This window comes from Symphodus melops, assembly GCF_947650265.1.
Source record: "Symphodus melops genome assembly, chromosome: 8".
NCBI lineage: Eukaryota > Metazoa > Chordata > Actinopteri > Labriformes > Labridae > Symphodus > Symphodus melops.
In genome coordinates, this window is record NC_136698.1 from 11,138,063 (window position 1) to 11,151,512 (window position 13,450).

Below are 13,450 nucleotides of genomic sequence, written 5' to 3' on the forward strand. Positions count from 1 at the left end.
GCTGGCCTCTATATAGCCTGATCAAAAATATACGCAAATATTAACACTAGACATCCTGTCTCCATGGTATGGATCAGATTGCAGCAGTTCTAAAAATATTAGCATAGAAATTATCGACAAATATTTTTGTGTCAATATGAAAATGCACTATTGATATCATTTATTTATCAGGCTATGCTAAAGCTAGTCTGTTGTGAGTTGGGCTGATGGAAAACAACGACGTCAAAGATAGGTGGCGATGATAAGCATTTATTATGTTTATGTGATAATACCATTAATTGAAATAAAAATTAAAATAGAGGCAGGCCTACTATGATCAATTACTTAAATCCTATAATTACTTTAATCAATACAGTTATATCCTTTTTAACAAAGTTGCACGCTGCAGCAGGGTTAAACGTGTTTATTTACATGTTGAATGTGTTAGACCATAACTTTATAAATACATAAAAAGTGAAAGTAGTTATCCATTGCTATTACAGATCACTTTATTTTAATAGCATTCATCTAAGGCACATCAGTGTAATACATGAAAGATGAAAATTGAAAACATTCACATTTTGAAATAAAGGTTGGATTCAAGTATCTACTAGAGCCAGAGGAAAATGTATGCCCCTTCCCATTACATAGTGTCTAACTGGCTTTGGCCTTGTTTTATATAAGTTTCTTTTTTGTTCAGGTGATGTGTATTCTGATAAATAAGTTGTGAATCAAATTAACCCAAAGAACAGACATTTTGATGCTACTTGAGTTCTGGGGCCAGAAGGTTGTCAGGCCCTTTGCTGGAAAATGATTCATGTGAAAAGAGCACTTTAGCTTTCAAGTGTATCCACTGTGAGTTTCAACAACAACAAAAATACACAGAAATAGAGGCCCATGTGAAGTTACATAGAAAAAAGGAAAACCCGCTGTAAAGTGATGTGAAATAGTTATGTCCAACCAATTTAAAGTTATTTTAAACAGAAAAATGACAACAGTGTTGACAGATTAGCAACATATTACAGTTAGGCACAACTCATGTTGGCTCAGTGTAGAAAATATATAGCACCAAGAAGAAATGCTGTAACATTTAATACGGATCTGTAGTACTATAAGGCTTTTTTCTTCACAGTTATCACGTTTGTCTACAGTGGTATGCCGGCAGCCATGGGTCATAGGGTCATAACATCAGATGCATTCTCCAACTGATTTTCCTTTCACAGGAGGTCCAGCAGGCGAGGAAACGGTTTTCAGAGGGATGCATTCCTCCATACTTCCAGTTTCACCTTAAAAAAGAAACAGGAAAGACAATTAAAACATTGTTTGTTTCTGTGAAATTGAGTCAGTATACACAAATGTTTTATATGCTAAATTACACTTATTGTCTACCGCAACTCATTAAATGGCATACACTTCATGGGATGTAATCCAAACAGAAGCCCATTAAGAGTGAATGTTTTTGTAATGCTGACCCTGTGATAGACTACAGTATGTCCATGCCTCAGTTAAACTGAACTATGGGATGATGCTTCTACCTCCTCGCCTGCTGGTGGAAGAGTTGTTGGGTTGGTTTCTGGCTCCCTCTCTCTGAGGCAATAGCAAACATTGAAGTGGACAGAAAAGCAGCTTCTCTCTACCCCTGGTATTATCTGCAAGGCAATAATAAGCCTTTAACAAATTGGCAGCTTATCTAAAGGCTTGATTGTTTCATGAATGCTCCCTTTGTTCCCAGGCCTTTGTAGCCAGGCCTGGGAAGGAAATTGTGTGCAAAAAAAAAATTGCCTCCATTGAGTTACATGACCTACATATTGGTGTTCAAAGCAGTACAGGCTCTGTAGGATCTCCCACTGTGAGTTGAGTCTCTGATTGTGAGTTGACCATAATCTTAACATTAGCAAAGGTATTATCCATACCATGATATCATTTGAATGTCCTTCATAATCTGTTATAGATTATATGTTTCACTAAATCATTTTATTTATTTTCAAAAAGTACGTGGGTGGTTTGTATTTCAAATGAGTGTCTATAGTTCAGTTTGGCCATCAAATGAGCTACGTGGTCCAGCATGGTCCGTGCCCAGGTTAAACACACAAGTCCAAACTTCATTTTAACAAATATTTGACCTGCTCAGGTTCGCTTAAAAAAGGGGGCATTTGAGTGCAGAAAAAAAAAACTATGTTAACATTATTCTGGACTAATTACAGGACCAAATAACCAATAATAATTTTTGCTGTGGGATCATTTGTCTTAAACTCAAAGACTATGAACGATGCATGTTGTTACACCTGCTATTTGAGATGAGTTTATCACTTTGCAGACGTTTCTCTTGATGTTGTTTATGTTAGCTTCTGTCTTCGGGATGAAACAGCCGACCCACACCGACTCTGGCGCGTGTTTGTGAAACACAGAGCGGATCTGATCCTCCAGGATTTGCGCACACTGACGCGTCTGGGCGCTCTCCTGTCTGGTGCTTATTAATCCAATCAGAGCTGGTCGGGTGATTCCGGCACGTTTCGTGCGTGCTTTCACGTCCTTTAAGATCTCCCGTAAACATAGTCCGTGTGTGCGTTTCACGAAAAATGTCTGTCTCAAAATGAACACTATGAGGGGAGAGTCTATGGTTCGCTTTTTGCTGTACACGTTCAGCCTCCTTGTCGCTGTTCTCTGGGCTTTTTCAACGAGCCCCGTTGGCTGCTTCACTCTCTCCTCCTTTACCGGACTGGCTTTCAAATCCAAATCCAAATCCTTAGGCCTTGGTGTCAGAGGAAAGTCATTGTTTGGAACCGTCTCCGTGTTGCTGCAATTTTCACCTGCAGTTTCGACGTGAATGCATGACGGAGAAGACGCGGGATGTCCGTTTCTGTTGGTCAGACTGCCAGGAAACATGTCCCGGACGAACTCCTGCATTATTCCCTCACCGTCTGCCTTGTTACTTTCACACACATCCCCCACCAAATAAATCCTCTCTTTACCTCCGATTAGAGTGACAATCCTCCGAAACTCCTTCTCCTCCTCGGGAAGAGTGTCCTCGAGGGAGGCCGTGTCTGTCATCCTTACGCAATTACTGATGAGCGTTATCAGGTTTATTTACAAACGACCGTAAAGAAATCACTACTACCACCACCGTCACCGGTAAAGTGCAAAAAAAAACTTCCTGACGGTCATCAGTAACACACGTAGGGGGTGTACACATAAAGAGCCGGCGTCAATTTCAATTTGCTGGCCGTGTCGGTGGGCGGGGCCGGCTCTCAGCGGTAGCGTATACAAGTCATCCTAGTAGTCGATAATTAAGTTAATCTTTAATTGATAAATAAACACACAAAAACAATGACAAACACGATATTGAACCACAGTCACATTGAATTCAAGAAAAGATAGGTTTGTTTTTTATTAAATATCACAAAGTATCCATAAAATGCTTTTAAAGTGCTGATTAATGACATCAGGATGTTGGGGTCACTTTCTTTATTCCCACTATTCTCATAGAAAATACTCCATTCTTCCCACCAGTGTTGTAGATTCTCGACTTCTCAAAGACAAAAAAAGAAACAAAAAAGAGGGGAACATTTTAAGCACCAACTTCAACACAAGAGCTTCACTTGCATACTTTTCTACAAAGGCCTATACTTCAACTTCTTAACTTCATTGAAAATCAAAAATGCCTTTCACAATGAAACCTTAAACACTTCATCAGAAGTATTTGGAAAATTCTAATCCTTTAATCCACTTACGCCTGCTGTTAAATTATAAGTTGCTGTTAGACTTAAATTCCACTGAAGTTATAAGTTGACAGATAATTTATGACATAACTACAGAGATCACTGTGGGCTTGCCTCGTTGTTCACGGATGAATAAATGATAATATCTGACCAAAGCAATTCAATTCAGCCTTTGTACTTTAGACTGGTTCAATATTGATAAGCTGGTTGGTGTGTTCTCCGTGCACTCTTTTTCAGGTTAATGCAGTCAAACATACTGCCTGATGCAACTCTTCTGCAATAATAATCACATATATAATCCCTCTCTACTAAACATACTCCTATGTTTCCAACAGTATACCACAAGGTAAAGCTTTGAGAGTTCTTAAATGTTTCTTTATTGGTTTGATTAAACCAGTTGGTATGTAAAATCTTTTAAAATTGTATAGTTGTTGGTTAGCTTACTGACCTCTTTGCCCAGGGAGAGGAGGAACTCGGGGTCAAGAAACTCACTTTGACCAGCAAGAGTTACATGGAGACCTAAGCGAACTGCAAAAAAAAAAAGAAAGAAAGAAAAGAAATTCAAGAGCGTCAAAGCTAAATGAGAAGGCAGCCTAAGTGGAATTGTTATTAGTTACATCATATCTAATAATTATCACAGCAAAAAAAAAAAGAGTCAAGTCAAAGGTCTCTGCCTTAAAGCTCCCGTTAGGAATTTTAGCCAGTTACGAAACTTAAGTAATATTTCAGCCAGACCAACATGTTTACATGCCTTTTAAAAGCCCAGTTTTAGTAGGACTAACCCAATAAATCAAGTTTTGGAACTGCATTTAAACATATTGAGGATCTCTTTTTGTAACAAAAATCTCATCCTGCTTTCTTTTACGGCCAAATGTACCACTCATAGAAGATCTTTGTTATGTATCCAGGCTGTTTCCTATAGTGCAGTTAAAATTCATTTGATAACTACAATATGATTCATTTGTTAGAGGCATTAACAATAACAATAACGAAATTACCGGTCTTGATCTTGATGGTATTGTTTGCTTTTGAGGTTCATAGAGGCACATGTCTCAAAACCATTTAAAAAATACTCTCAGGAGCTTCAATGAGAATATTAAATAGAGGTTGTTTTCTGTGTGAATTTCACATTTCAGCAAGTTTTGAGGTTAAGTTTTTAATTTCATTCCTGAGTAGTTCCATATCAACTTACTTTTGTAAGTTGATATGGAACAACAGAAAAAAAGGTTTACGTAGATAAATGCACTCCCCCTGTTGTTTGTGTTCTCATGAAGGAATTATGAATTATACAACAAATAACCACAAGTAGGTAACAATTGTTTCATAATTTCTTGTAATCATTATAATTGCTTTAAAGTGCTTTGCATAATGATAGATTTAACAATCAAGTATTTTATGAAAGCCTAAATAGCCCATGTGATATAATCTGAAGGTTTACCCAAAAAGAGGTGATTAACATTTATTTTCTGCTAAAACAAAAGTTGATTGATTGATTGATTTACTGACTGTTTCACTCATTGATTTAGACCACCCCCTGCTCTGGAAATCAATGTAAGACAAACATGCTCATGTTACAATGAAAATCCGGATTGAGCCTATTAAGTCTTTAGGCTTTAATCTGCCTTTGTTGATAACTTTTTTTGACATTTAATGCAGTTGACATATAAACCTTAACTTTCATCTGTTGATGATCGATATACTTGGTCCATAAAGCTTCATGGTAAGTAATGCACTAAATGCACTAGGATCTCTCCTACTGTTTCACAACACTGCTATCTGATTTGTAACAATATTGCCTCTACACATTCATAAAAACTTTAAGGAAAATATATTCCCTGAATGGTGAAAATAATCCGTTTTTAAAAAAGGAGCGTGCGAGCCAAAATCCTTTTTTCTTTTTTTTGCTGCCATCTTGTGGTTAAAATGTTGACCAGCAGTGAACTGAAAAGCATGTGACCAAGCTTTTACTTTTCCAGTGAGCTGACAGGACTCTATTCTGCAAGTTATTTGACTGTATGTTGAATATTCGTGTGAAATCAACGTTTTTACAGGATTAATAGCTGTAATAGTTTGTCTCTGCACTAATCTGACACTGAGGTTAAGTGAAACAGTGTAGTGACTATATACAGTATATACACATATATGGGGAAAATTGCTCAACCTGTGATTTTCTTGTCAGACACCAGTTGTCTGAGAGAAGAAAGATGAGAGGCAGTCAGAATGTTCGGAGGCAAAGGAGAATTTTCTGTGTGAGCCACTTCATTAACACCATCTTCACTTCTTCTTCTTTTGACATTGTTTCTTGGCTTGCTGGTGTCATGTGGACTCTGCAAAAGAGGAAAGACTGGAACCAAAAACACAGGACACCGAGTTATGTTTATTTGTTTTTTGTGTTGAAATGTATCGTGTTTTTGCTAATACGATGCACTTATATTAACTTGACCTATTTCCTCCTTACGTAAACAGAAATACTGATAACCTTTAGAGAAGGAATTCTGAAGGAGTGGTTGATCCTCCAATGAGTTGCTTCCTCTCTGTGGCTCAGCCTCTCCCAATAAACCTGAGAACCAGATATGATACCATTGCAAAACAGTATCTCTAATCCTACAATAAGCATTGTTTTGAAACCTGTTTTCATTGTTGTTGTTTTTTCTTTGACACATCACAGTCGTCATGACACTAACCCTTTGATAAACATTACTAAAACAAGTGAAGAACAGCGTTATAATAGAAACCAGAACAATACATGTGATGACAGTTTAATATTGCTGTCTGTTTTTTTTATCCAGTTAGAAAACTACATTAGGGTTGAGTTTTTTCATAAATGAGTCCTCATGTGACAGTGTAAATTCCTTACCAACAAATGGAGTTCCAAGAAGCAGGAAAAACAGCCAAAAAGTAAAACCAACCATGGTCCAACTTTTAAACTGCAGAGCCACAAAACAAGCTTTCCTGGACGTCATTGTAAGTGGAAAGGAAAATGTAGAGCTGGTAGGAGTTGTTTCTGGAAAGAAACATTATAGTGCCCCAGTTTTGACAACACACAATCGACCACAACTGGAATGATGGGTATTATATTTCAGCAGGGTTTGTGTCCTCATAAAGACTGTAACAAAGGGGAGCGACTGCTTGATAAAGGAAACAATACAATTTGAAAACAAGACATTTTTGTCTGAAAGATTGTATTTACAGATTATTTTTCACACACTAACATATTCATTGAAATGGAAACTAACGCCATTGGATTACTGGATGTGGATTTCTTCACAGATTGATGGGTCCAAATTTTAATTGTTATCTTTAAAATGTTTCCCAAGTCACTTTGCCCTGGAGACATAGTTTCTTTACTCATAGAACCAAGGTTTATAAATTAACCGACAGCTCTTGAATCGTATCGAAACTACTGAAGCCAGTTTAAGGTAGGATATGTCCGCCCCTGTTACATCTCGCCGGCAGTGTGTAACGCACAGAGGTCAAATGTGGTGGGGCAAAGTTATTCCACGTCTGAACCGCCTTCGAAGGTAGTAAAAAAGTGTTGAGACTGGAAGATGGTGGTAGGGCCGTCCTGCACTGTGTACAGAATGATGATGTGTGTATGTATGTATGTATGTATGTATGTATGTATGTATGTCACAACCGGAAGGTCGAGGGTTCGATCCCCCCTGCGAGCAACATGTCCAATGTGTCCTTGGGCAAGACACTTAACCCTGAATTGCTCCCCCTGCTCTGTCAGGGTGTATGCAGTTCGCTGCTCCTGTGGTCAAACGCTTGGTGCGCTAATTGCCCCACGGGGACAAATAGAGTTTCGAAATAGATAGATAGAAAGACAGATTAGTATTAGTATGGCATCAATTTGTTTATATAGAAATCAGACATTATCATTGGTCACTGTCGGGTATTTTTGGAAAGTCAGTCATAAGAGTAATGACATAACAGATGTATCTACTTCATGTTTTGTGACAAATATGGCATTGCTATTTGTTTAATCAATCTTTATGAACACCTTAAGAAAATTATGCAACAGAAATGATTCCTTTTTTAAACTAAAATGTACTTAAAAGTTGAAAAATTAGAAGATGCAGGAAGTAGAGCGTGTAACAGTACTGATCTATACATTGACAGATTTCTGAATCTGATTAGAAGGTAATGTGTTTTTTTTATTAATGTTGCAAGTAGTAAAAAAGCAATAGTTAAATGGCAACATTTGAAATATTTGCAAATATGTTACTTCTTAGCAGTGATAACGTGTAGAAGCTTTTGTCCACTAGATGGTAGTAGATCCCTACTAAAAGTGGTACATTCAAATGATCTCTGATCTGAAACCTTTAAATACTCTCATACTGCCCCCCCTAGAAGCATCACCAATGTGTACCACTAAGTATGTTACCAAAACCACAATTCTCTGCACACAAAAATATGCATTTACTGCCAGCATGTCAAAACAAAGTAAGTTCTTCTGAAAAAATAAATGGTTAAAATGAGTGTCTGAGCCGGCTCATCTTGACTGCTGTCTTTACTACAGGATGACAAATTACTTACAGAGGGCGTCCATGGTTTGTGAGGATACCACAGCCCCATCTGTTAGAACTTTTGGACATCATTTTGCTGGTTAAGTTGTTGAATTGTACACTTTGGAAATTATTCAAACCACACAGATGTCACAGAATCCCTTTGCTTGTTAATTCCACTGTCTAGCTCCAGTGTCAGTCACACAACACCAGGATGACAGAATGTTTTGGCGGCTTGGGGAAAGTTTTGGGACACAAATACTAAGAAAATAACATTTGGAGATTTGCACTTGTACATTTGCATTGCTCTTCAGCTTGAGTTTGATAAGACCAAGTAAAATACAAAGTATTTTAAAAGGACTACACAACCTTCTACAACATTAATTTGCTCCATAAACATACGTGGATCAGAAACCATAATTCCTAAACATGCTTTTATAAAAATATTGGTATCATCACTCATTGCTCCAAAGAGTTTTCTAAGCTTATGTTAAAGGCTTGCTCGAAATGAATGGGTTGTTTTTTTTACGAAGAAGGCTGATAGTAGTTTTGGCACAAGGGAGACCACTAGTGGGGACTGTGGGGTATTACACAGACAGACCTAATGTGGGCGAACTGCTGGAGATTAAGAGAAGTTAATGTTGGAATCAAAGACTGTGTGAACTAAGAGAGTAGCATTTTTTTTTGGTTGCAATCTTAACCTTTACTGGATAACAGTTTAAGAAAGACAGGAAACACTGGAAGGAGAGAGTGGGGGATAACATGCAGCAAAGGGCTGAGATTTGATTTAAACCCACTGTTGTGGGGACACACGATACAAGCGCTGATACCCCTCTTCATATTTTAATTTTGAGACCCATCACAAACTATGGCAAAAGGGAAACCAAAAAACATTTATCACTTATAACTTTACATTTTGCATACATGTCCCCTTGTCAATTCTGTATTCTGTATTTTTTTTTATCTCTTGTACCATAATCTTTATATCACCAGGAAAAGGACAAGGTTACCAAGTTACCACATGCTAATTCTGGCATGTTCACATCAAATTAGCTAACACATATATAAATGTTCTTATTTATTTATTGGCTTTCTAAACAAATCTGCTTTGTAGTTTTTTCCCCCTTAACCTTACAAAAATTAAAGTTCCAAAACGGATTTATCTGAAGTGTCTTTGTGTCGGTCCAAAAAAGCATTCACCACAAAAATGTGGATTTATTAATTATTGCTATTTTATATGTGATATCTAACAAAATTTAGTTTTTAAATTTGTGTTTCTGATCACTGCTGGCCTTTCTGATGTGACACACACAAACAAACACACACACTTTAAGTTTGGACACAGCCATTGTTTTGTTTAAGTACACAGAGTCAGAGGTCATGGGGTTACAAGTTAACTTGTAGACGTAGAGAATCAAAGCCTTCTGCAGCATCAGAAAGAAACGAGAGAGAAAAAAAACACTGAGAAAAACAGGGCAGAAGTATCCTTCAGGAGCCCTGTGACTCTTCTGTTCATCTTTTCTTCAAACTGAGACGTTTACCAAGCCAAACAAACAGTCCACTGTAAGCAATTTTTCCAGCCCGGTGGGTCTGGACACAGAGGACTTGTCCTAAGAGAGACATGAGGAGTGAGGGTGGGGGCCACAGATGGTTACACCTTGAATACGTCAAGCTTAACCCACGGTGCATGACAGGTCAGAGGTCATCAGAGTGGACAAGCACCACAGACCCCATTGGCTGCTGCTCCAAATAAATAAATAAAAACAGAAATGCTCAGTATTTTTTGTAAGAAAAGGGAAAGCAAATAGATCGCTCCACATTACGTATTTTCTCCTTTTTAGCTTATGATTTATTGAGTAGACTGATGTCTTAACACTTGAGGCATTGGTTGTTTTTCCTGACTCTTATTCTCTCAAAACATCAACATTATTTCAAAGAATGATCTCATATTGCAACTGTGTAATAGTTCACAGGAAGCATTACAAACTTCATGGTTTCATGTGTGCAGTGATTTATTTTGAATAATTATCAAGATTACAACCAGGACGCTTGAGTAAAAAAAAACTTAAGTTTGACTGAATCAAAATCAAGAAGAGTATATTTGGTATTTTGAATGTAATTGATGAGTCACACATAAAACCTACGGCCAGAGCAACTCTCATGTTGCAATTTCACAACTTTTTGTTTGCTTTTATTTCTTTATTATTCTATTATTTGTGTTTCCACTATGCCTTGGATGTAAAAGGTGTCACGTGATCAATCAACTTGAGGATAAAAAAAGAATGGAGACATATTTGCATCTAAAAATCCCAAAAGACTCGTTTGCCAAATCAATTAAGGTACATCTTACTGACATATTTGAGTTTTCAATCTTTACATTTTAAAAGAAAAATAATCAGAGGACCTTTGGCTGCATTGCTCAGTTTTATGATGCAAATCTGTCAAACAAAAAGGCCAGTTTTTGAAATGAAGGCCTTGAATTATCACTGACCTACCTAAAGAATGGCGTTATTTAGGAAAAATAATGCAAAGATCATTGCCAACCTTTATTTAAGCACCAAAACATTTGAATAGTGACTTTGTCTTTTCAGTGGTGCAGGGTGAGAGAGAAATGATGAAATCAAACAGAAAATTATCGTACTGAGGCATTGACTGTTGACTGAAAAAGGTGCTGATTGCAAAGGCCCTCAGATGCTTTGCTTCTAGTCTTCCAACAATCAAAAGAGAGGGAGAAAGAAGTAGGGAATCCATGTAGCAACACTGCTAATTCTCCAATTACTACCACTAATTGCTGCCTCCTGAGGAAAGGTTAAGGAGACAAATCAGTAACTCCCAGGGTGCAGATGACTGGCTCTCTGCCAAGATGTCATCCATCCTGAAGCCTAATCAAGTTATCATATCAGCAAATCAACCATCAGGGGCCCTGGGGTTGACACCCCGAAAAGACACCCAGAGGGGGACAACAAATTTCGAGCAGCAGGACACTGGGAGAAGGAGAGACATGAAAGCTACCTGCAACTTGTGGTCAAGATCCCCTCTGTGATGACAAACTGGACTCCACAACATCAACCCTGCAGCAACGGACGTCCCTTGGAGTTAGCACGAGAACTAAGGGATACAGAAAGGCACATTATTAAGTGCTGCACACAATAGTCCAATGGGAACACAATGCGGAGTCTTGCAGAGTTTGGAGGGGAGAGCGATAACTGCGGACCCCCTGTGGTGGTGTGAGGGAATGAGGGGTCAAGGTTTAAGAGGCACGCTGACCTCGCCCAGGGAGAGGGTGAATGTACTGTTAATCTGAGGTCAGAGATGCTCCTTCACGCTCATACATCACCACTGACAGCAGCAGAGACGACGACCCACGTCTGTTGAAAAAAATGTTGAGAAATTGTTTAAATGAAGTGTCCATGAAAAAGTCATTTCAAAAAAGTAACTTTCCAAAATACATCTACCTTTACTTATACCCACGTTTTCCTTTTCAAAACAGGCCTCTGAAAAATGTATTGACCTTTCTAAGACGGTGATAAAAACTGTTCTCTAGCTCTGCAATTGTATATCAAGAGAAATCGATTATATTTAAAAAAGAGAAGGGGAATTTTTATGTGAAACGAGTTCCACCTATTCACAAGAAGAAGATGAGGACTACATATTCAGGTACTAAAGGGGTGTACAATAAGCAGAAGAGCTGTAAGAGCAGTTTTCTCTTTGACAAGCTGACGGTGCATGAAGGCATGAGAGCAAACATTCCCAGGATGCACAGGGGTGTCAAGATAAGACGATAGGGGTGGGATCTGGCTCAGCACAGATCCAAATGTTTAACATGTCTTTTCACCATCCCAATGTCCTTAAAAGCTTTTTTTTTTTTTTTTTACTTACACGCATGCACCACCTTACGCACACCTGCATCAACAATACTGATATGTGAGATGTCATCAGAACATTTTTGATATGAGTTTGTGATAAGAGTTTCACCCTACTTAAGTGTTGTGACGCAGCCTTGTAAAACTCAGCCTCTGAACTGTTCTTGCTCGTTATTCCCTCTCATGGGCCCATTAATCGAATTACCTATTCATCGAAAAGTGGAGAGTGCACTGAATTAGTCTCTCCGCTCTGTTGCCTCTCAATCTTAAGAGTTTTCTTAGTGGTGTGTTGACTGGTTTCCATTGTGTGTAGCTCTGTGAGGGTGGAAGGGGGAGACAGGGCAGGGCAGGTACGAAGCAGCCCACAGGGGGGCTAACCTCTGACCCTGTTCTGGAGAGGGACTCGGGTCTTTCCAGCAACACAATACTTCCAGCATACAGCCCCTCGATGGCTGCCTGCTGCTTCCCACAATGAAGCCCTTTGCCGGGGTCTCCCTGGGCAGAAAGGCCCCCTGGAGCGCTGACTGCTTTCCGGAGGTCTTTCACTGCTTTCTCCCCTGTCTACCTCCGGCCGCCTCGTAAGAGAGGAAAAACTCAATAACAGAGAAGATACAAGGGGAACAATGGTCTTTAGAGGGCATCTTAACCCGCAACAAACAGTGTCAACATCTGTGGGGAGTGGATGGATAGATAGACACTGTGTCCACCGCGGACAGAAAGGACCCTTTCCTTGTGGGCAGTCACACTGAAAAGGCTACAGTGTTGTTTTGTTGTGCATGAGAGGGATTTGCTCCCCGTCTCTTTTCAGTTGCAGTTGAACCGCACTGTGATGCCGGCGAAACGATTTTGTCTCGCTGGAGAGCCGGGGCAAAAGATGAAGCAAAGCCTCAAGAGCGAGGCCTTTCTTCACATGGCCCGCTCTTTTGGAGGGGTGAAAAAGATTATTGTCGTACACAACGAGTAAAAAACCGCATCAAAGTCTGCAGGGAGTGTGGACCAGATTGAGGGAGCAAAGGGTTGATGTTATGAAGAGGGGATGAACATGGGCACATGTGGCGTGTTACGGTCTCTGTTTTAGTGTGTGTGTGTGTGTGTGTGTGCGCAGTTGTGGCCACACACAAGCCGAGACGCGTGGGAGTGTATTGGACTCTCATGGGCTGTCTGGGAAAGACACTGTCCCTCTCTCTCTCTCTTATTCTATCTCATTCCTTCTCAAGCGTGTGGTCTCCTCTCATGTGAACACGCTGCCAGTATAAAGGATCTCTTCATCTTTTCTCTTTCAGCTCTCTTTTTGCATCCTGATGTGAAAAGGGTTCATTCACTGGGCCCTGCAGTCTAACTCCCACTCATCCCAATTTATCAGTTACCGCCAATTGGGCCT

General features: G+C 39.2%; 2 protein-coding genes across 3 annotated transcripts in view; both read right to left on the reverse strand.

The window, feature by feature from the left end:
- Window positions 1–388: 388 nt before the first annotated feature.
- On the reverse strand, window positions 389–3,145 carry LOC306827912 (uncharacterized protein). 2 transcript variants are annotated; one of them, XM_079350026.1, is made up of 3 exons: window positions 2,265–3,145; window positions 1,515–1,628; window positions 389–1,265 (listed from the first exon to the last, which is right to left on the reverse strand). In XM_079350026.1, exons 1-3 carry the CDS (start codon window positions 3,028–3,030, stop codon window positions 1,168–1,170), a joined length of 978 nt encoding a protein of 325 aa, XP_079206152.1. In that variant the 5' UTR covers window positions 3,031–3,145; the 3' UTR covers window positions 389–1,167. The 2 variants fall into 2 exon arrangements, with proteins under 2 accessions (XP_079206152.1, XP_079206153.1); XM_079350027.1 differs by lacking the exon at window positions 1,515–1,628.
- Window positions 3,146–3,421: 276 nt separating this feature from the next.
- LOC306828572 (uncharacterized protein) overlaps window positions 3,422–13,450 on the reverse strand; it is a gene marked incomplete at its 3' end in the record, with an annotated part of 106,698 nt that continues 96,669 nt past the window's right edge. The window contains exons 4-7 of the mRNA XM_079351093.1: window positions 11,219–11,314; window positions 5,860–6,025; window positions 4,147–4,226; window positions 3,422–3,505 (exon numbers count right to left, since the gene is read on the reverse strand). Coding sequence (XP_079207219.1) covers window positions 3,422–3,505; window positions 4,147–4,226; window positions 5,860–6,025; window positions 11,219–11,272 — 384 coding nt within the window. The 5' untranslated portion in view covers window positions 11,273–11,314. The remainder of the gene's footprint in view (window positions 3,506–4,146; window positions 4,227–5,859; window positions 6,026–11,218; window positions 11,315–13,450) is intronic.

Bases quoted from the DNA above. Each gene is read 5' to 3' on its own strand.
- LOC306827912 (XM_079350026.1), bottom strand. From the start codon at position 3,030: ATGACAGACACGGCCTCCCTCGAGGACACTCTTCCCGAGGAGGAGAAG. The intron at 1,629-2,264 runs GTGTAACAACAT...ATTGCCTTGCAG, and splicing joins AAACTCATCTCAAATAGCAG to ATAATACCAGGGGTAGAGAG. The intron at 1,266-1,514 runs GTAGAAGCATCA...TTCTTTTTTAAG, and splicing joins TTCCACCAGCAGGCGAGGAG to GTGAAACTGGAAGTATGGAG.